The sequence below is a fragment of the Zootoca vivipara genome, chromosome 6, assembly GCF_965207765.1.
Source record: "Zootoca vivipara chromosome 6, rZooViv2.hap1.1, whole genome shotgun sequence".
NCBI lineage: Eukaryota > Metazoa > Chordata > Lepidosauria > Squamata > Lacertidae > Zootoca > Zootoca vivipara.
The window spans coordinates 36,817,494-36,838,142 of record NC_142589.1 but is presented as its reverse complement, the minus strand read 5'-3'; the positions used below and the strand labels follow the sequence as shown (position 1 = coordinate 36,838,142).

Below are 20,649 nucleotides of genomic sequence, written 5' to 3'. Positions count from 1 at the left end.
CGAGGGGGGAAGCGAGAGGCCCTCACCCGGCTGCCCAACCGTTGGGCTGCCACCGCTACCATCGCCGAGGGAAAGGAGGAGAGGTAGGTGGGAAAACTAAGGCCATGGGGAAGTGCACGGCTGAGCCCAGGCCCGGCCCAAGCCCACCCACCCCCTCCATAGGCGAACCAAAAGCAAATCGGAGCCCGGGGGGAGGCTCATCGGGAAGACCCCGCTTCTGCAAATTTTTAAAATAATTTTTCTCTTTCTTTTTGCTTTAAATATAAATTTTTATTTCCTTTTTCTTTTCCTTCTCATTTTTATTATTTTTTTCCTTTTTCCATTTTTAAAAAAAATCCCTTTTAACCAATATTTTTAAAGCAATATTTTAGTATTATTACCACTTTATTTCCCCACCCTCTCCATATCTTTTTTTCTCCCCTTTAGCTATACTTTTTACCATTTAAAATTTTTCTTCCCACATTTTTTGTTACCTTTATTGTTATTATTATTATTATTACTTACTTACTTTTTAACTTCATTTTAAAAAAACCCATACCCCCCAATATCAACATCACTATTATCACCCCCATCTCCCACTTTTAATACATAGACTCCCCCTTCATTTTATACACCAAATCCCCCCTTTACTCATCTCCACCTTATCATCCTCACCTACCCCACTTCTCACCCCCCACTCCCACTTTTGTCACTGTTGTTTGACTGCTGGTTGGCCTGCCTTTAAATTGAAACCTGCTTGTCTGACTGTTTTTGAAAGAGGAGCCTTTTCCCTCCCCCTTCCCCCCCTTTTCTTTAAAAAATAATAATAATAATAATTAAAATACTGCAGTAGAAGGCTGGGTGGAACAAAGCCAGGAAGCTGTTAAAAATCTGGGAGACTGAAGCAGGAGACCGCAGTGGGCACACACACACACAAAAAAACCGCAAGGGGAAGAGGGGGTCAACCCCAATGCATTTTAAACTTCCTCTCAAGGAGTGGGAGTGAGTGGAGAGGTGGGCTGAAGAGCAGGCACAGGCCCAACCCGAGCCCACCTCCCCAGCGGCAGACCCAATGGAGGAAGGCCTGAGCCCAGAGTCCCACTGAGAAAGACCTCTGGGTTTTGCCTTATTTTTTCCCCTTTTAGAATATTTTCAAAAAAAAAAATTTTTTTTAAATAAGTTAAATAATTAGTTTTTGGTTAAATACAGTTAAATACAGTTATATATTACAATTATACATTTTTGTTATTTAAACTATAAATATCGTGAAATTATGGTGTTTTTTCTCGAAGTGACACACCACCCGAGTTATGCTCAGTTTTTTGGCGAATTTTGACACACCAAGCTCAAAAGGTTGCCCATCACTGCTTAGTGTATCAGGTGCTTCGCAGGGCCATGAAGATGTAGCATCACTTCAACAAGAGCAGCTGCTGATGCCAGAAACGGCGTATTGTAAATATAACACTGTAGCCAAAGTTGATTTTGTTCAGAGTTTTCCATGGAATTTATTAGGGAAAATATTCAACAGCTGACTACGAACCAATATGGACCTTGCAACTGTCATCTGAGGCCCTTTCTCCATGTGCCCCCTTCCATGGGAGATCTGGAGGGTGGCAACATGAGAATGGGCCTTTCGATGGTGGCTTTCCACTTGTGGAACTGTCTCCCCAGAAGGCTCAGGTGGCACCATCTGTATCAGTTTTTTAGGCACCAAGCAAAAACTTTCCTTTTTAGCTGGGCTTTTTGCCCTTAATTTGAAGGATTTCAAATACTTGTGGCTTCTTTTAGTGAACAGATTCTATAAGACGTGTCTTTTTGGTCGTATCATAGATGTGGGGATCTTTTGCTTTTAATTTGTATGTTTGCTATAATTGGTTTTAGGTTTTTATTATTGCATTGTAAGTCACTTTGTGTCACTTTTGCAATATTAACAAACAAACAAACAAACAAACAACAACAACAGCGACGCTGACTCTAAAGTAATTTAAAAATGGTTCCTAGTCCTGGAATCTGACACACTATGTGCATATGTGTATTCATGAAAGTAGCAACACACGTTTTTCTGGCTCTCATGATGTGAAGAAGTCTATATGAAAGCCTGCAACACATTGCAGTAAGTTCTAGTGCTTCATTGTGGTCTCCTAACCCAGTATCTCATGATCACATCAGTGCATCTCAGTTCAGGCACTGTTCAGAACCCTTAGCTTTAGACAAAGCACTTCCTTTCAGTCTCCCATGTGCAATATGAAGATGATAATAATAATAATACTGGTCATTCAGGTTGTTTTAAGGATTACTGTGATTGTGTATGTGAAAAGTTGTTCCTGAGCCTGAACAGAAGTGGACTGGGGTAAGCCAGACAAGTGTAGATACAGGAATTGCTTTCAGAGACCACTAGTGTGTTTTATGGTTCTTTACTTCAGAGGAAACTTAACGTACATCCTATTGCAGCATGAAAGGCCTGTATTTGAAGAAGCAGAAAACATTTTTCTCATCACTTGGAGTCAAGAGTCTAAGTGTCCTACGCAAATTTCCTAATCACATGTATGTACTGGGTAAAGTGCAATCCCAAACTCCAATTTTTACGAACATGTCCAGTGCTGGGAGGTAACCAAAATTTATGTCTAGTCCTCATGAGGGGTGTGTGTATGTATATATGTATGTATATATATGTATATGTGGCTGGGCTGTACCACTTTAGATTGCAGGTGTATCAGGAAGAATGTTCAAGCTTGTCATTCTCTTTGACTTGATAGTTTTCTTATGTGCATGAATGCATTGATTGATTGATTGATTTTGATTGATTGTATGAAGTATCATACTGTCATGTGCACACACCCCTGCTGCCTGAAGTGGCACAGCCCAGACACAGGTTGGCTATTTCCACCTAAACTAAGTCTTAGTCATAGTAGCTGCCCAGATGAGAAGCCGGGCAGTGCGCTGTTTTGGGGACCTTTTATTACTGTATTTGTTTTGGAGAAATTCCATTATTTCCACCTGTACTTGTTTACGGTAATCTCTCTTGCTCTGGTGCTAAAGAGGACTCCGGACTTGGACTGAAGTGTGACTCACAACTTGAATGCACTGCTACAGCAGTCAGGAAGATGACCATGGCCAGCAACACAATCTCTTACATTCACAGTACCTGTATCAGCATTGCTATCACACTGCAAGGACCATGCACCTCTGACAAACATCATGAGTCATGCATCATCTACTCCCTCCTCTACCTTAACAAGGAACTGCAGAATACAGGATTAAAGTCAAAACAAGATGAGGGGTGGGTGGGTGTGTCTGCACTCATGCGCATGTGTGTGCATAAAAGCACCCAAGCAGCTTAAAACACAGCAGCTTAATGACAAGGCAGAATCTGCAGCTGCTAGAATGACAGGCAAAAAGGCAGGTTAATGATCAATCTTCCACAGATGGCTCTAAGGGCAGCAGTTTTCCCATTACCACACACTGGGTTTAAATTGCCTTCTGAAGATTTCCCCACACCCCCAGTTTCGAATGAGCATTGGATTCTCCCTTCCTACAGTAACCAACAGTGAAATCTTGCACTGTGCTGGTAAACAACTGCTGCATTCCACTCCAAAGATAGCCAAGCTCGACTGACCCAAAGACTGCCCATAACATGCTGTTCACTTGCATCTTAGGAGAGATGTTGGAATGATTCAATATTTGGAAGAGTTCACTAAGACGTTTTGGTGACAGATAAAGGAAATACAGAATCTTTTATTTATTTTTCTAGTATTATGGATTTCCTTTACCCAGGGAGAAGTGGCATTAAACTTCATTTTCCCCTCAAAATAAAATTACTAAATAGCAGCCAAAGGCAGGAATGTTGAACTTGGACCCTAGTTTTAAACGAAAGTTCAAATATGGAGCATCCTAGTAGCTAAGACAAGTCATTTTACCTAGTAGCTAAGACAAGTCATTTAACAGAAAGAATGACAGTATTCACAGTATTGTTGCAAAGATTTAATTGTTAAATATTGCAACCCATTTTGCATTCTCAATACAAGACTAAATCCTAAAAGTCTAGATTCAAGTAGACCAACTATCTCTAGGGACGCAGGTGGCACTGTGGGTTAAACCACAGAGCCTAGGGCTTGCTGATCAGAAGGTCGGCGGTTCGAATCCCTGCAACGGGGTGAGCTCCCGTTGCTTGGTCCCAGCTCCTGCCAACCTAGCAGTTTGAAAGCACGTCAAAGTGCAAGTAGACAAATAGGTACCGCTACAGCGGGAAAGTAAACGCCATTTCTGTGCACTGCTCTGGTTCGCCAGAAATGGCTTTGTCATGCTGGCCACATGACCTGTAAGCTGTACGCCAGCTCCCTCGGCCAATAAAACGAGATGAGCGTCGCAACCGCAGAGTCAGTCACGACTGGACCTAATGGTCAGGGGTCCCTTTACCTTTACCTTAAGATGCTACTGGACAATTTTAAAAAAAAAATATTCCTAAAAGCCTAGACATCAGATCACAATAGCTTACCTTGGAGCAATCTGGAAATAAGAATTTGTAAATGCTTGTTTCGTTATTTTTATTATGAGTGCTGCAAGCAGGATGCATAATGTTTTAAAGTGCTGCTGTTTTTAGCTTTATAACTGGATTTTTGAAAAAATAAACAATTCTTTATATTTTAAAGGAAACTGCTTATTTTAATAGTTTTATGTAAGCTACCTTGGGAGGGCTTGGTGGCATATCAATATTTGATATAAATATTTAATAGAGAAATCAACAATCTCCTATAATCACTTGACATTTGCCCACTACCACCATCAGGACCTCCATAAAGAGAAAAGGCTTTCTTGTCACAAAGTCTAGCACACACTTTCTCTCCTCCCTCTGTAACAGCAGCAGCCATATTATTCTCATTTAAAAGGAGCAAAAAGGACTATGGTAGCCTGTGTGTGGCTTTGAGAAGCTGCTCTGTTCCTCAGCTTCAAACTGGCCAATTTCCTGAAGGCTTCAATATTAAACAGGCCTCTCTCTATGCCAGGGGTGAGTAACCTGTGGACCGCCAAATGTTGCTGAACCACAACTCCTATCATCCCTTACCACTGGCCATGCTGGCTGAGGCTAATGTGAGTTGAGTCTGAAAACACCTAGAAGCCACTGGTTCTCCATCCATGCTCTATGCCCTGCAACCCAGTCAAGTTTCTGAAAGCCATAGATCTTCCAACCACCAGAAACAGAGGACTCAAGGGCATTCAGAGCATACGTTAAAAGCATTCAGTGTGGCCTAACTGAAATAGCATGCCAACCACTAAATAGCATGTGTTGAAACTGTAGAAGCAGGCGGACTACATGACACAATACAGATATACTGTACAAAAAGGAAGAAGGCATACAGCTCTAGGAGGGGGATTTTGGCACCTTCAGTCAGATCTATGACATAGCCAGCAGCTCACAAAAAAATCAGGCAGGAGATTACACCCAACAAGAGCAAAGACAGAATTTTTGGAAGCTTCCCCTGCTGACCAACTGCAGCAGCTTTACCATCACTCAGGTCATTTCAAAGCCCATACTATGGCTGCTCTCTTCTGCTGCTGAGACACCCCATCACCAGATTTAGAGATCTGAAGAGTGCTGAGCTTAGATTTGGAAGAGCTCCAAGCCCATGTCTCAACACAGCACCAAAGAGCTGCCTGGGGCCGCATTAGTGAGAAAGGATTTCTAAAATATGTTCTTGGCCTCTGCTTTCTTGTTCCATTCTGTCTTGGCTGCATCATACATAATTATATGCAGAATGCAGTTGCCCCAAATGGGGAACGGCCAATGTTTCTAGCACACTTTGGAGGCTGCTGGGTGTGGCATTGGGGGGGGGGGGGATGAGAGGAACAAAATGTGAGACGGGAAATATCAGGAGAGGGAAATATCAGGTAGACTATGGGCTGTTCCCTCAAAACAGAGAGTGTTGTATCAGGTATCCCAAAGAGATTACACTTTTTTATATAGAACAAGGCAGGAAACCATCTCAAGAATTCTGTGAACCAATAAAAACATGCCACCTCTACCATTCTGTATAAGACTGGTCTGCCTTTTAAAACAAACACATCACCAACATTTGTGCTTTGCTTACAGCACAAAGATCTGAAGCTTCAACTGACTTTGAATGTGGCAGACTCACCTTAGTTTAGAGATTTTTAAGCAGACATCAGGGATGCTGCAGTGTGCTATTCCCACCAGTAGGGCTTCATGACCTGCAAGGTACCTTCCAACTCTGATTCTATAAACCTGACTATTTGAATGGGTTGGAGAAGTATGGTATTTGTCCTACAAGTGATAAGAAATGATAGTGTAACATGAGCCTGAACACTGTGTGCAGGCCATCTTCTACATGTCACAATAAATGGAGGAAATGCCTTTGTTTAGAATTCTGAGAATGTGCTTTTAAATCACCACACTGAGATGTAAATAATGCAGCTCAATAATGTTGTTGTTGTTTAGTCGTTAGTCGTGTCCGACTCTTCGTGACCCCATGGACCAGAGCACACCAGGCACTCCTGTCTTCCACTGCCTCCTGCTTATTTCTCACACAACAGCCTTCCTGTGTGCCCTATATGTTTTCAGCTCAAGCTGAGATGTTGGAGTGACTTCAAAAACATTTCCAGTGAATGGATGCCTCCTAACAGCATCTTACCACTAGGAGTGGAGGAAAGAGCTCTGGAGGCTGCTGTAGTTTATCACATGAGTGGACACGGGAGTAAGATAAACAAGAAAGAAGGAACCATGTGTAATCTGTCACATCAGGGAAACAAAGGACAGAACACATAGCCCACTTTTGGACCATAAGTGTAACCATGCGTTATTCATACACCAGAAGCAACAGCCATATAGAGTTGCTTCAAGAGGAATCTCCACCCAGAGTTCTTCTAATCCCGAGGTATTCCCTCCTTTTTCAAATGACATCAAAGCCAATTCTCTCTTTGTAAACAAATCAAGTGCTGAATTCACTTTGGGGTTTTTATTAGTATTTATTAAAGGTTTTCTTGTGTAATGATCAAATAAACAACAACAACAACAACAACAACAACAACAACAACAACAACAACAACAACAACAACAAAAAGGATTGCTATCCCAGGATTAGCAGCCATGGAGACAAAGGCTTAATCAATTCAGATGGCAAACAAGCACTTCACTCTCATATGTCCATTTATTTCACAAGTTTGATTTGTCATGATTTGTTCTCAAGGTTATGGAATCTAAGGGGCTTTACTGACTTAGTATAAGTTGGGGGGCGGGGGTGAAGGAGATGTTGTAGCATTCGTTCCCTTCTCTGATGTGAGTGGTGGATTGGGGCAATTTTTAAAAAATGGGACCTAATTTTGTCTGCATCTTTAAGGGTCTGCTTGCTGTGTTGAGTGTTCCATCAGCCCCTGTTTGTGATCAAAGAACTCCAGTCTTCCTGTCTAGCTTCAAAAGGTCTGAAATATTCCCTGCAGTTACACTGTACAAAGAAGCACAGTGCAACAATGGGGGAAACCCAACACCTCACTCCAGTTCTAAGTTGGAGAGGACAGCTCAGTATTTTGGGTGTCAACACTAAGAGGACCCTGACAGCTAGGAACAAAATCTATCTCCTGCTCTCCCTCCCACAGTTCCACATCTGGAGCTGGAGCAGGAAACAGGGGAGTAGTGAACATTGCAGCAGTTATATTGGGCTGTAGAAGCATGAAGCAACTGCAGGTATGATCACTATCCCTCTTCTCAGGTCCAGACATGAAGCTAGGGGTTGTTTCTGACCTCATAAGGTCAGAGACCAGAGGAGGGGCACAACGTCCTGGCAAACATAATTTTTGGCTTGGCTACCTAGACACGACATAAATTGTGGACCACTGCTCACTTGCCTTAACACACACAACCCTGCAAGCTTACACAGCAAAAATCTCATAAAAATGAGGGGCCCCACAAGCAGCTTAACACAATGTTGGCATAAGGCCCCTACACTGTACTGATAGGGAAAGCAGGATGGGGTTGGTGCTCTTCCTCCTACTAATCATGACATTTGGGAAACTTGTCACCCTGAAGGTGGCAACCTTACATTCTGAGGACTGGCAGGCCCAACATAGTGGCTTACAGCTAAAGGCACCTCTAATTCCCTGTATACCTGCTGCTATACTAAGAGCTCTACCAATTTCTACTGTGATTTTTAGGGACAGAGAAAATCTAGCATCAAGTGAGACTTCCTAATTCCCACTTTATATATATTTAGAAGCAAATTTTACACTTGGGGAGAAAAGAAGTCCTTGGAGACATTGAATCACAGAGGCAGCATCTTCACAAACAAGGATGCACTATGGTAGCTTTCACCAAGCTGGTACAACTCCCACCCACCCAAACCTTCCAGAAGGCACCAGCTTGGGGAAGGTTGCATCATAGGAATGATTAGTCATCTGTGAGACACATCTAGCCACGTTGACAACTGCACTCAGCATAATGGGGGCAGCTTTGGCTTCTTAGTGCAGGTAACAGTAAAAATACATCTGACAACAGCCTTCCTGTATTGCCCACTATTTATGCAGCACACTCATTGTAAGAAGCAAAAGGTGACAGATGTACTTTACTGCTGCATTCTTTTGGTAACACAGCACAAATTCATTGAGATGGGAGATGGGGGAGAATAGAGACAAGTGCAACTTAATTCCTCCCCCCCCCCAAAAAAAAATCCCTAAAAGTTATAAATTGGCAGCTCTCAGAAATATTGCTTTGCTCCAACACCAGAAACCAAGCAAAAAGCAGGAAAAAATTGGACATTAACATGGTATTAAATAAAGGGGGGTGGTTTCTGGAACTCTATTTGAACCAATATGTTTGGACTGACTAACAAATGGAGCTTTTCTTCATTTTTTGGCAGGGGCATTGAATGCCAACCTAGCACCCTCATTGCCCTAAGCTCAGCCTAGAGCAAGACTGCAGAACATGCACTCAAATTATTGTACAAGAGGATGGAAGAGCTTAGCATTATTTTCCACAATATTACAATTTGACTGGCATGAGTTACTCTGGAGGATGCTGAGTACATAAAACTGAAGGTGGCTTCCCAGATCCAGTTGCCAGATATGCCCATGGATCAAGAAAGTGAACGCGTGCAGCTAAGGGGGTGAAGGATTATGCGAGCTGTAGTCCAAAACATCTGGAGGACAGCAGGCTGGAGAAAGCTAGCATAGACCAAAAGAAGAAGAAAACACTGTAAATTGCCCCATTCCTCTGGCAAGAACCAGCACATCTTAGTGCATTTCAACAATGCCAAGAGCAAAGACCTTCAAGTGTGTGATAACTACAAATTTATCAAAACACACAATACTGGCACCACTCCCTCCTCCTGTAAACTGCCAGCCACTGCCTACAAAACAAACAATTACCACATTTTCAACTGTATCCAATGTTCAACTACCACCATATTGATATCCCTAGCACAGATTAGGTACTTGCATATGGTGTGCAAATGTTAAGCAAATGGCTGCTTCTTGGTAGTGGAAGTCCATTGGTAAACTACAAATTTAGGTTCCTCTTTCCAACAGGACCCTCTTTACAATTTATACCAACATAACTTTAAACAGTAAGACATGACACAGAGAGAGGAAAGTGTAAACTGATGTTGCGAATTCAGAACTTTGCATAGCAAGGGCTCAAAAGTTTAGTAAATCCAACTACTATGAAACATTAAACTTCCTAAAGCATACTATTTAGGACAGTCAGTGTGTCTGTCCAGGCCACAAACAATGTAAGTTGAACAGAGTGAACAGAGATGCAGCTTGTTGAGGAGAAAGAAAGACACCGTATGCAATATGTCAAAAGAACATGCTACCATGTCATTCAGAACAGCTTTCTTAATAAGTTAATTAAAAAGGTAATTGGAACCCATGAAGTCAAAAGCTTCTATCTATCCAGTAAGGCTGACATTATTTTCTTTGTAAAATTTATATGCTGTCCTTCAATATAATCTCGGGATAACTCATACAATAAAAACTACGTAACTGAATTTTAAAAATCAATAAGCACAGAACATCAGATAAAAACTAAGCAACAAAATAAACACATTTTAACAGTTAAAGTCTGGGAAACTAAGGAAATAGTTGCCTAGCGCCAAAAGAAAGCAAAATAGGAGCCAAGCAAGCCACTTGCAGCAATAATTCCAGAAATAGGGTGTCACCACCAAGAAGCTCCTGTCCCCAACTGCTCCTCACCTCACTTACAATGGAGGCACCCAGAGGACTGACATTCCTTCTCCAACCTAATGCCTCCCAGATATTTGGACTACAGTTCCCATCAGCCCCAGCTAGCATGAATATCCAGGCAGGAGGTTATGACACTTGTAGGCAAAAACATCTGGAGGACACAAGATTGAGGAAGGCTGATCCTCCTGCACTATTCCACACAGGAGGTCACATTGTGCAAATACGAAGTTATTTCAAGTGCTTATACCCTGATCATTAGCCTAAGAGGCTCTCAGAAAGGCTTATAAAAATCAGCTGTAAAACAGTCCCTTACCTGTATCCGAATCTTTTTGATCTCCATTTGTTCCAACAGTGAAAGGCAGCTTCCGTTTTGTAGCTCTCTCTTTCACCTCCTTGCCGCCATCACTCCGGTCCAATTTTGGAGTCTTGGTTAGAGAAACTTTATCTTTATCCTAGAAGGGAAAATAAGAGATCTTCATAAGAATCTAATATTTGCAATCAGCAAGGCTGTTTTTGCTAAGCAAATTTATAGTGCCAGAGGATATTCAACAGACCTTACCAAACCTGTTTGTCCATAAAGAAACACACGACTGCACATTCCCAGAAGCCAAAATGGCAGCTGCAGGACTTTCCACCACCAAAGGATTGACCAGACTATTGATTGAAAGGATACCCCTGCAACATTTTAGCCTTGTAGAATGGTCTTGAAATACCTGATTAGGTGGCAAGTGTGCTACATCCAATGTACGCATGGGGAGTGGGAATCAGCTTGGCTGTACTCACCCTGGCAGCAATAGGAATCACTGTGATTCTGAACATGAGTGGTGCAGGCACCACTGAATATTGTCTGTGCCATTGCCTACAGTCGACAACACTATTTACATCTCCATTGCTTAGGGTTGTTGTTTTAATAAAATAAAAATATTTACTGGCTCTTTTCTTCTCCTGAAAATGTATTTGGAGTTTATAGGGAGGAAATACATCCTATGATTTAAAAAGTGAGATTCCTTCTTCCAAAATGGCAGAGATTTTCCCTGTGGCACATAACATTGTGAGCTCAAACTATTAGAATATTCTGGCAGCTGACCAGCCTGCTGTAAAGCTTCCCAGCCATTTATAGGATCACCCTTCCTACCAGAAAAAAAATGTACTTAAAGCATATGTTCAGTCTACATCAGCTTGTAATCTTGTCCCCGCTGTATGCAGGAAGGGATAGGGGGAGAAGGAGGGGGGAGAAGAATGGTCAGTTCTCCCACCAGAAGGAAAAGATGGCAACAATCTCCTATGAACATCCCACTTCAGTGAGTGTTTCACTCTTCACTGTCACTGTGGAATCCCATTAAATAACAATGGCAACTCTCAAACCTGTTTCTGGTTTTACATCTGGGTGGGGAGGCAGCTTTTTAGAAATCCCCATAAAGGGAGGATACATTTTCTAAAATCCAAATCTGTTAGAAGCATCTACTATAATCTTAAACAGCCAGATGACTGAGGCTTGAAGCCTTTTATGGAAAACATCTCACACATACACACATGAGACTTCGGAAGCTCTTGGTACCACAGATCCCTCTCCCTCAGAATGAAATGCTTCAAAATGACTGCTAAATGACCTACTCCACCATGTACCATTGCATGTCTTATAAACTCAGAAGTTTTAAGAATGCTATGAACAAGAGGTGAAAGACCAATGATTCAAATAGCTATCAAGAACCTACCAAGGCCTTATATCTGTTTATTTAAAAGGAGTCTTTTTTCAAAGTTGCATTCCATATGATGGCTACCCTCATTTCTGATGCATATGCTTTTCACATCAAACACAATTGGATGGGCCAGAGCACTTGTAAGAAACCTACATATAAAAACTGAAGTGGTTACATCTCTAAAAGAAGACTTTGCCAGGAGCTTCACATTCACATCAACCCAACTCAGTTATTGTTCTTGAATTTGCATTTGGCAGCTTAAAATATAAATTATTTTATTAAGCCTGGCATGTACTTGAGAACTTTCACTTTTTAAATAAATGAAAGTTCTCTGCAATGCTGCTCTTGTAGCAGTCAGACTACCGGTAGAACTGAGAAGGAAGTCACTTGTTCTAGCACTAGAGGCAAAATGTCTATCATTCAGGAGAGGAGATATGAGTGCCAGCACCAAAGCTTCAACTCTAGGATGTTTCTGAGGTGTGTTTTGCACAGGCCATGGGCCCATTTGTTTACCTGCACAAATATCGCAAAAAACTTGTGTATGCATGTCTGGGACTCTGTTTTACTTCAAGAATGTACCAGATCAAAAGGAATGCACTTTAATTTTGCTTTTATGTAAACATGGGTAATGGTATCAACAATTTATTCAATCTACTGGGATGGGGGAGAGAGACACAACACAGCAATGCTGACTGCATCACTCATAAGATTGTGGAAGGTGACTCAAAGTCATAAGACCAGTGAATACACATTACTCCTTCCTCTTTCTTGGTTATTCTCTGGCATGGACCCTGGATGGGGATTTTTAAAAATATTTTTTCCTCCACTGGTCTGTTCTATTTACTCCCCACTTCCTCAGAGTCACCAGCACCAAAAAGTACATTTCTGTCATAAAGTATTTGCCAAATGGGTTCCAAACTAATACAGTGGTACCTCTGGTTGCGAACTGGATCCGTTCCAGAGGCCCCTTCGCAACATGAAAAAGCAGCATCCTGAAGCGCCGCATCTGCACATGATGCAATTCAGCACTTCTGCGCATGCGCAAAGCGCGATTTAGTGCTTCTGTGCATGCATCGAACCCGGAAGTAACCCGTTCCGGGACTTCCGGGTTCGGCGCGTCCATAACGTATCCCTCAGCGGACGTAACATGAGGTATGACTGTAAATCAGGAATCTTATGCAGTATGATCAGCTTCAGTTTCTTAAACTGCTTTCATGTAACAAAAGTCCAACTTTGCTTTTGTGGGCAGTCAAGAATTAAGCGACATTCAGAAAGGGGGACATGCTATTAATATAATAAAAAGAGAAGTGCCCTTATTAAAAGAAATTCTCTCATTGTTGAAATTTTAGGGTGTTAGAACACATTTGCCAAGAGCCAAAATAAAAACTATAATTTCTGTTTATGAACATTCTTTTTGAAAAGCATTCTCTAGCCTGTGAACCATTCGTGGGAGAGATGGAGGATACTATCTTCAAGGGTCTGACTGGAATAGTGATGTACATCAGTGTACTGCACATATTTTCATATTTGTAGTTTATTCTGCCTCTAAGTTTTTAATTCATTTAGGTTAGAAAGGAACAAGATTGGTTGCAAACTATGGAAATGAATAGCCAAGGGATAAGGGTACAGAACTATGTAGGGCACTGAAGCCCTGCCTAATCCACGTACACAGTTCTCAGCTCCTACCCACATTTCTAATCTCCCAGCAACAAATGGGCCAGAAACTTGACTGGCAAACTCTGCAGTGAGACTCCAGTCTTCACACACACACACACACACACACACACACACACACACACACACTTGCCTTTTTCTGATCAATAAAAGCCTTAGGGTGTTAATAAGGGCAACTTCTTTCTTCAGTCCTGCTGAAAAATACAGTGTGGTAACAATACAGTTAATCTTTCCCACTATCGAACTCATGGGTGTTTTTGTCTCCCCGGCCCATCCTGACAATGGAAACTAGCAACATTGTAAAGGTATTTTCCCACAGTGCAGGTTCTTGAAGAAGAACCTTGAGTTAATTGAATCAATCACTTTTCCCCAAAAAATGTACCTGTACCTCTTCAAATACAATCAGAAATCCCATTTTAATCACAGGGAATAATAATATCATGTTCATAGTACATACAGTCCTGGGAACATAAGTTGCTACAACTCTTACTTCTAGAATATGGAGAGAGGATGCAGAGCGCTTACTGAAGTACATAAGCATGTATGCGCATTCCATGATGAAAGGCAGAGTCCCAGTTAAACCCTTGAAACTGGGATTTCCTAAACAATAAACACTTATGTAGAAAGCTTTATGCAGAGAATCTCAAAACAGCAGTAACAAGGGGTCAATTGTGCTTGTGTATACATGCCAAAAATTATAATTCCAGCATTGTTTGCTATTTAAGAATAAATTTCAGTGGGTGAAAATTCCTGCTCTCTGTCTCTCATGAAGAGAACCCTAGAAGATCCCTTCTGAAATCAAAATTGGCTTTATTATCCTGCTTCCCTTTTTTGCTCATAATTTTAAGAAACAATTATAAACTTGCCAAAGCAACTTTAATAATGCTTACTTCAAAAAGATGCCATGGAAAGTACAGTGGTACCTCGGGTTACAGACTCCACTAACCCAGAAATAGTACCTCGGGTTAAGAACTTTGCTTCAGGGTGAGAACAGAAATTGCACGGCAGCAGCGGGAGGCCCCATTAGCTGAAGTGGTACCTCAGGTTAAGAACAGTTTCAGGTTTAACCCGAGGTACCACTGTACCGGTAAATCCATATGCTAGGAACTTAAGATTCATTGCATGTGACCTTATGTCTGCCCCCTTAATAAATTTTATGAAACTTTTCATCATGCAATACAATAAAACAAACTAATGTGACAGGTAAAAGATACTGATACCACATGGGCATTCAAGAGTAGTGCTAGGTCAAGAAGCACCCCAGGCTGTGAACCTGCATCTTCAAGGAGGGAGTATGATTTCATTCAAGGCTGGTTGTACACCTATCCATAGACGTACTGTTCCACCAGATATTAGTCCTGTCTTGCATAGAGTACATTTTGTTCACTTCTATCCAGTACTTTATTGTCCCCCGACATTAGTTCCCTTCTATATGCTTTGAGCCATATCAGATGTCCTACTCCATGTCTGACCCACAGTGAGCAGCTACACAAGTCACAGCACTATCACTTAGAAATGCCCTCACCCCCAGGCCACTCAAAAGGCACACCTGGCCTCATACACTGTCAATACTGTGTTGCCAGGCGAAAAACGGCCATTGATTATGGTGGCACCTGCTGATTGAGTTTTGTTATTTTGCATTGTTGCTAATGCAGAAATTTTGCTGGCTGCTGCTACTGCAATACCATGTTTTGTAACTGTTCTATTTATATTTCAAACATAATGTTCACCACTTTGAGGGTTTTTTGTAAAAGAAAGGTGGGGTGCACATTTTCAAAATAAAATAGAAGGGTGTTTGTACTTAATTATGCAGTGTGAAACACAGGCTGCAAGAGGCAAATTGTGTGGACAAGGGTGAGTGAGGAACTACTTGCCTAAGTCTCAACCAACAAGACAAACTAGTTCACATGATTACTGAACAAGATAGACTAAGGGCAACCAATATGGTGTTCATGGAAAACAACTCCCACCATTTCTGACCACAGGCCATGCAGGCTGGGATGATGGAAGATGGAGCCCAACAACATCTGGAGAGCATCTGTTGGCTATCCCTGGGATAGACTTCTGCAGTGATTGGCTCCAAGTCCCCTTGCATACTCTGTAAACCACTCAGAAGAAGATTCCTGTGCAACTCCCCACAAACAATGTACAATGTATGGAATTTTGCTATTACAAGAAGTGATGGTAGCTGAAAGTTCAAAAGGCTATTGAAAAGGATTAAACAGATTCAAGGAGGACAGGTATTGTAGTAAGGTTTCCTTAGCCAAGGGAGGGCTTTCCGCCAACCCTATCTCCCCAAAACAAGCCAATTGATCGAAATGCTGCCACCACCCTTTGCAAATAACTGCTGCCAGCCCAAACAGAGGGGAAAAGGGATAAGTCCCTCTGCTTTTCCAGCTGCACAGCCTGTGTTCACTTTCCGTGAGCACAACTAAATTCCAAAACAGTAGAAGCGAGCAGTCTGGAGCACTTTAGACTTAGCTTTGCCTCATGGAAGACAAAATTGTAAGCCAAAACAATTCACAGCAGCATTTGCACCTCCTTTATAACAACACTCTGAAGTGGAAACATCCTTTAGAATGTAATGTTTCTTCTGTGGTTGGAATAAGTACATCAGATTATAGGCTCATGACACCGGTTAACACATGCTCTACAGATGTGTGTTCATAAGCTTCACTGTGCTGGATGTGTGTAGGGAATAGCTCTCACATGCAGCCCCACACTCTAAAGCAGGCATCCCCAAACTTCGGCCCTCCAGATGTTTTGGACTACAATTCCTATCATCCCTGACCACTGGTCCTCTTAGCTAGGGATCATGGGAGTTGTAGGCCAAAACATCTGGAGGGCCGCAGTTTGGGGGTGCCTGCGCTAAAGGCTGATTCATATATCCTTGCAACACTGTGGTTGGGACTACATGAGACTGTGGAAATATATGAGTTGAGTTTCCATACAGGATAGCCAGATTATGTCAACATTTATATTCTGCAAATTCTTGGTGCCCAAAGATTGCATAGCAACCATACAATCAAGCTGCCCTACCTGAGAAGTGAGCATAGCTTGAAGGCCCCCACTACCTGTGCCTTTGCCATGCTCCTCATCCATGGCATCTTCCTCTCTAATGAACCTTACAACTACAAACTCCTCAGCACACTGACTTTTTCAATGACACTCTTTAAAGTGTCATGTACTGTACATTAAAGATGCAATACACAGAATTAAATGAAAATAATAATCATATTTAGCTGTTAAGGTGCTACACCCAATATGCCAGCAAGTTTGGAAAACTCAGCAATGGCTAGAGGATTGGAGAAGATCAGTCTACATCCCAATTCCAAAGAAGGGCAGTGCCAAAGAATGCTCCAACTACCGCACAATTGCCCTCATTTCACACGCTAGCAAGGTTATGCTTAAAATTCTACAAGGCAGGCTTAGGCAGTATGTGGACAGAGAACTCCCAGAAGTGCAAGCTGGATTTCGAAGGGGCAGAGGAACCAGAGACCAAATAGCAAACATGTGCTGGATTATGGAGAAAGCTAGAGAGTTCCAGAAAAACATCTACTTCTGCTTCATTGACTATGCAAAAGCCTTTGACTGTGTCGACCACAGCCTATCGCAAGTTCTAAAGAAATGGGAGTGCCTGATCACCTCATCTGTCTCCTGAGGAATCTTTATGTGGGACAAGAAGCTACAGTTAGAACTGGATATGGAACAACTGATTGGTTCAAAATTGGGAAAGGCGTACGACAAGGTTGTATATTGTCTCCCTGCTTATTTAACTTATATGCAGAATTCATCATGCGAAAGGCTGGACTAGATGAATCCCAAGCCGGAATTAAGATTGCCGGAAGAAATATCAACAACCTCAGGTATGCAGATGACACAACCTTGATGGCAGAAAGTGAGCAGGAATTCAAGAACCTTTTAATGAGAGTGAAAGAGGAGAGCGCAAAATATGGTCTGAAGCTCAACAGCAAAAAAACCAAGATCATGGCCACTGGTCCCATCACCTCCTGGCAAATAGAAGGGGAAGAAATGGAGGCAGTGAGAGATTTTACTTTCTTGGGCTCCTTGATCACTGCAGATGGTGACAGCAGTCACGAAATTAAAAGACGCCTGCTTCTTGGGAGAAAAGCAATGACAAACCTAGACAGCATCTTAAAAAGCAGAGACATCACCTTGCCGACAAAGGTCTGTATAGTTAAAGCTATGGTTTTCCCAGTACAGTGGTACCTCGGTTTATGAACACAATTGGTTCCGGAAGTCTGTTCATAAACTGAAGCGAACTTTCCCATTGAAAGTAATGGAAAGTGGATTAATCTGTTCCAGACGGTCCGCGGGGTTCTTAAACTGAAGCGTTCATAAACTAAAGCGAACTTTCCCATTGAAAGTAGATTAATCCGTTCCAGATGGGTCCGCGGAGTACTTAAACTGAAGCGTTCATAAACTGAAGCATGGGTGTAATTGGTTCCGGAAGTCTGTTCATAAATTGAAGCGTTCATAAACTGAAGCGAACTTTCCCACTGAAAGTAATGGAAAATGAATTAATCCGTTCCATATGGGTCCGCGGTGTTCATAAACCAAAAATTCATAAACCGAGGTGTTCATAAACCGAGGTTCCACTGTAGTGATGTATGGAAGTGAGAGCTGATGTATGGAAGAAGGCTGATCGCCGAAGAATTGATGCTTTTGAATTATGGTGCTGGAGGAGACTCTTGAGGGTCCCATGGACTGCAAGAAGATCAAACCTATCCATTCTGAAGGAAATCAGCCCTGAGTGCTCACTGGAAGGACAGATCGTGAAGCTGAGGCTCCAATACTTTGGCCACCTCATGAGAAGAGAAGACTCCCTGGAAAAGACCCTGATGTTGGGAAAGATGGAGGGCACAAGGAGAAGGGGACGACAGAGGACAAGATGGTTGGACAGTGTTCTCGAAGCTACGACCATGAGTTTGACCAAACTGCAGGAGGCAGTGGAAGACAGGAGTGCCTGGCGTGCTATGGTCCATGGGGTCACGAAGAGTCGGACACGACTAAATGACTAAACAAAATAATCATATTTAAGTCAGCTTTTCCCCTAACCAACACTGCATTGCAGCAATGAAGTTCTCAGATGCCTTCAATATAGAGCAGGAAACTACTGTTTAAGGTTGGAACCCTCTTCCCTACCCTTTGACTCAATAAAAGAAAGAAAATGTCAGGGTCTGAGATAGTATGCTTAACTGAAGCAAAGTGGAAAAGTAACAGCAGAATGAAGAGAAGCTGAGAAGAAAAAAACAATCACTCTATTGACTCAACTTGGTTGCATGTAACCATTAAGCATCAATAGCCAAGCCAAATTCTGTGAAATTGCAATGAGATCTCACATAATGCCAGCACTATTTTGCTGCAAAGGCTGAAGCTTCCAATTGGACAGATATGTGTGTGATTGCTGCAGAATGTCATAAGAACAACTGAATTTAGAAGGAACCTAGAATGCTACTTCAGTCATAAATAAATGTGATCTGAACTTCTTAATCCATTTCTATCAGAGGTGGTATCCCACAATGCAGCTAGGTTCCAGAAATTCTTCACTCTGCAAGGACAACACAGGCACTTTTACTTCAACACCACAGCCCCTATCACTGCTTTCAGGCCCTTTGGCTCCACAAACACAGTCTTGGAATAGTATTCACAGCAGAGTGAATCTGAGACAGCTGAAAGCATGCAAGCAGAGAGGCTTTTAGGAAGTGTTGACAAACACAAGATAAATTAAAAGCTATGCTCCCACACAGCAATCCCTGGAAGCAAAGGTCTAATGGCCAACTCCCTTTCTCCTTAGTCATTGTTTCAGCTCAGAGCACTAAAGTTAAATAGAAAGCAATGATATGTTGGTGCTGCCTCCTTCAGCCAATTAACTAAGCTCTCAAGCTCAGTCCCTTTGGAACCCTAGACTGAACACTTTACAGGTTGAGAAGTTCAGGGATAGGCATGCAGGGACACTCTATTCTATTCTTGCTAAACCTTGTCAAATCTGCACTGTTGTATATGGTGGGAAAGTCATGTAATCACATCCAGGTTATTTTATTACAAAACTGGTTATTGTTCCCAGTGCTCCTGGGCCTGAAAAGTCACAAGTTAGGACTGCTTCACGTGACACATTTTAGCTACTTGGGTAAAGAGGAGCATCTTCAAATATTAATGTGTGCATACTGGCCCCTTCACAAACCCCAATTTCATGTAGGTAGGAAAATATGTCATGTATAAGGTACCCTCACAGCTAATGGAATGCCTTTTGATTCATACTATCATATAAACATCTATGAGTAGGAGCAACAAAACCATGCCTGAAGTTAGAAAGGTTTTTCTTCTCAGCTTTTATTAATTTTAAATTTTGACATGTAGCTTTATCTTTTGAAAACAGACACAATAAATGAAACAGGGCAAAAAAACGAAAGCGGAACAGAAACAAATCAAGTGTGCAGCATACTTTCTTAATGCAAAAGCCTTACAGAGGCTGCTTGGACGAGTGAAACCGACCACCTGTCTCCTTGATCCTTGCCCATCCTGGCTAATAAAAGCGAGCCGGGAAGGGCTGGGCGATGGGCTCTGTGGGGTGGTGAATGCTTCCCTCTGTGAGGGAACCTTCCCAGACCTGCTGAAAGAGGCGGTCATTAAACCGCTTCTTTAAAAAATGTAGACCCGGCAAATATGGCTAATTACCGCCCAGTCTCAAATCTACCATTCTTGGGCAAGGTGATTGAGCAGGTGGTTGCTGAACAACTCCAGGCACGCCTGGAGGACGCGGACCACTTGGATCCCTTTCAATTCAGGTCTCATCATGGGACTGAAACTGCCTTGGTCGCACTGGTTGATGATCTCTGGCGGGCTAGGGACAAAGGTGAGAGCTGTTTCCTAGTTCTGCTGGATCTCTCAGCAGCCTTTGACACCATTGACCATAACATCCTTCTGGACCGTCTAGAGGGGCTAGGAGCACTGTTATACAGTGGTTCCGCTTTCTCCGGGGTCGTATCCAGAAAGTGGTGGTGGGGGATGAGTGTTCAGACCCCTGGGCTCTCACTTGTGGGGTGCCTCAGGGTTCCATCCTCTCCCCCATGCTTAATAATATCTA

The 20,649-nt window shown here is 42.3% G+C and overlaps 1 protein-coding gene across 9 annotated transcripts in view; it reads right to left on the bottom strand.

Annotated features, from left to right (window-relative positions):
* Positions 1-20,649, bottom strand: part of ANKRD11 (ankyrin repeat domain 11) — a 213,059-nt gene that overhangs the window by 47,420 nt on the left and 144,990 nt on the right. For all 9 annotated transcript variants that reach the window (XM_035116920.3, XM_035116923.3, XM_088671966.1 and 6 more), the window contains one exon: positions 10,481-10,619. In XM_035116920.3, coding sequence (XP_034972811.2) covers positions 10,481-10,619 — 139 coding nt within the window. The remainder of the gene's footprint in view (positions 1-10,480; positions 10,620-20,649) is intronic.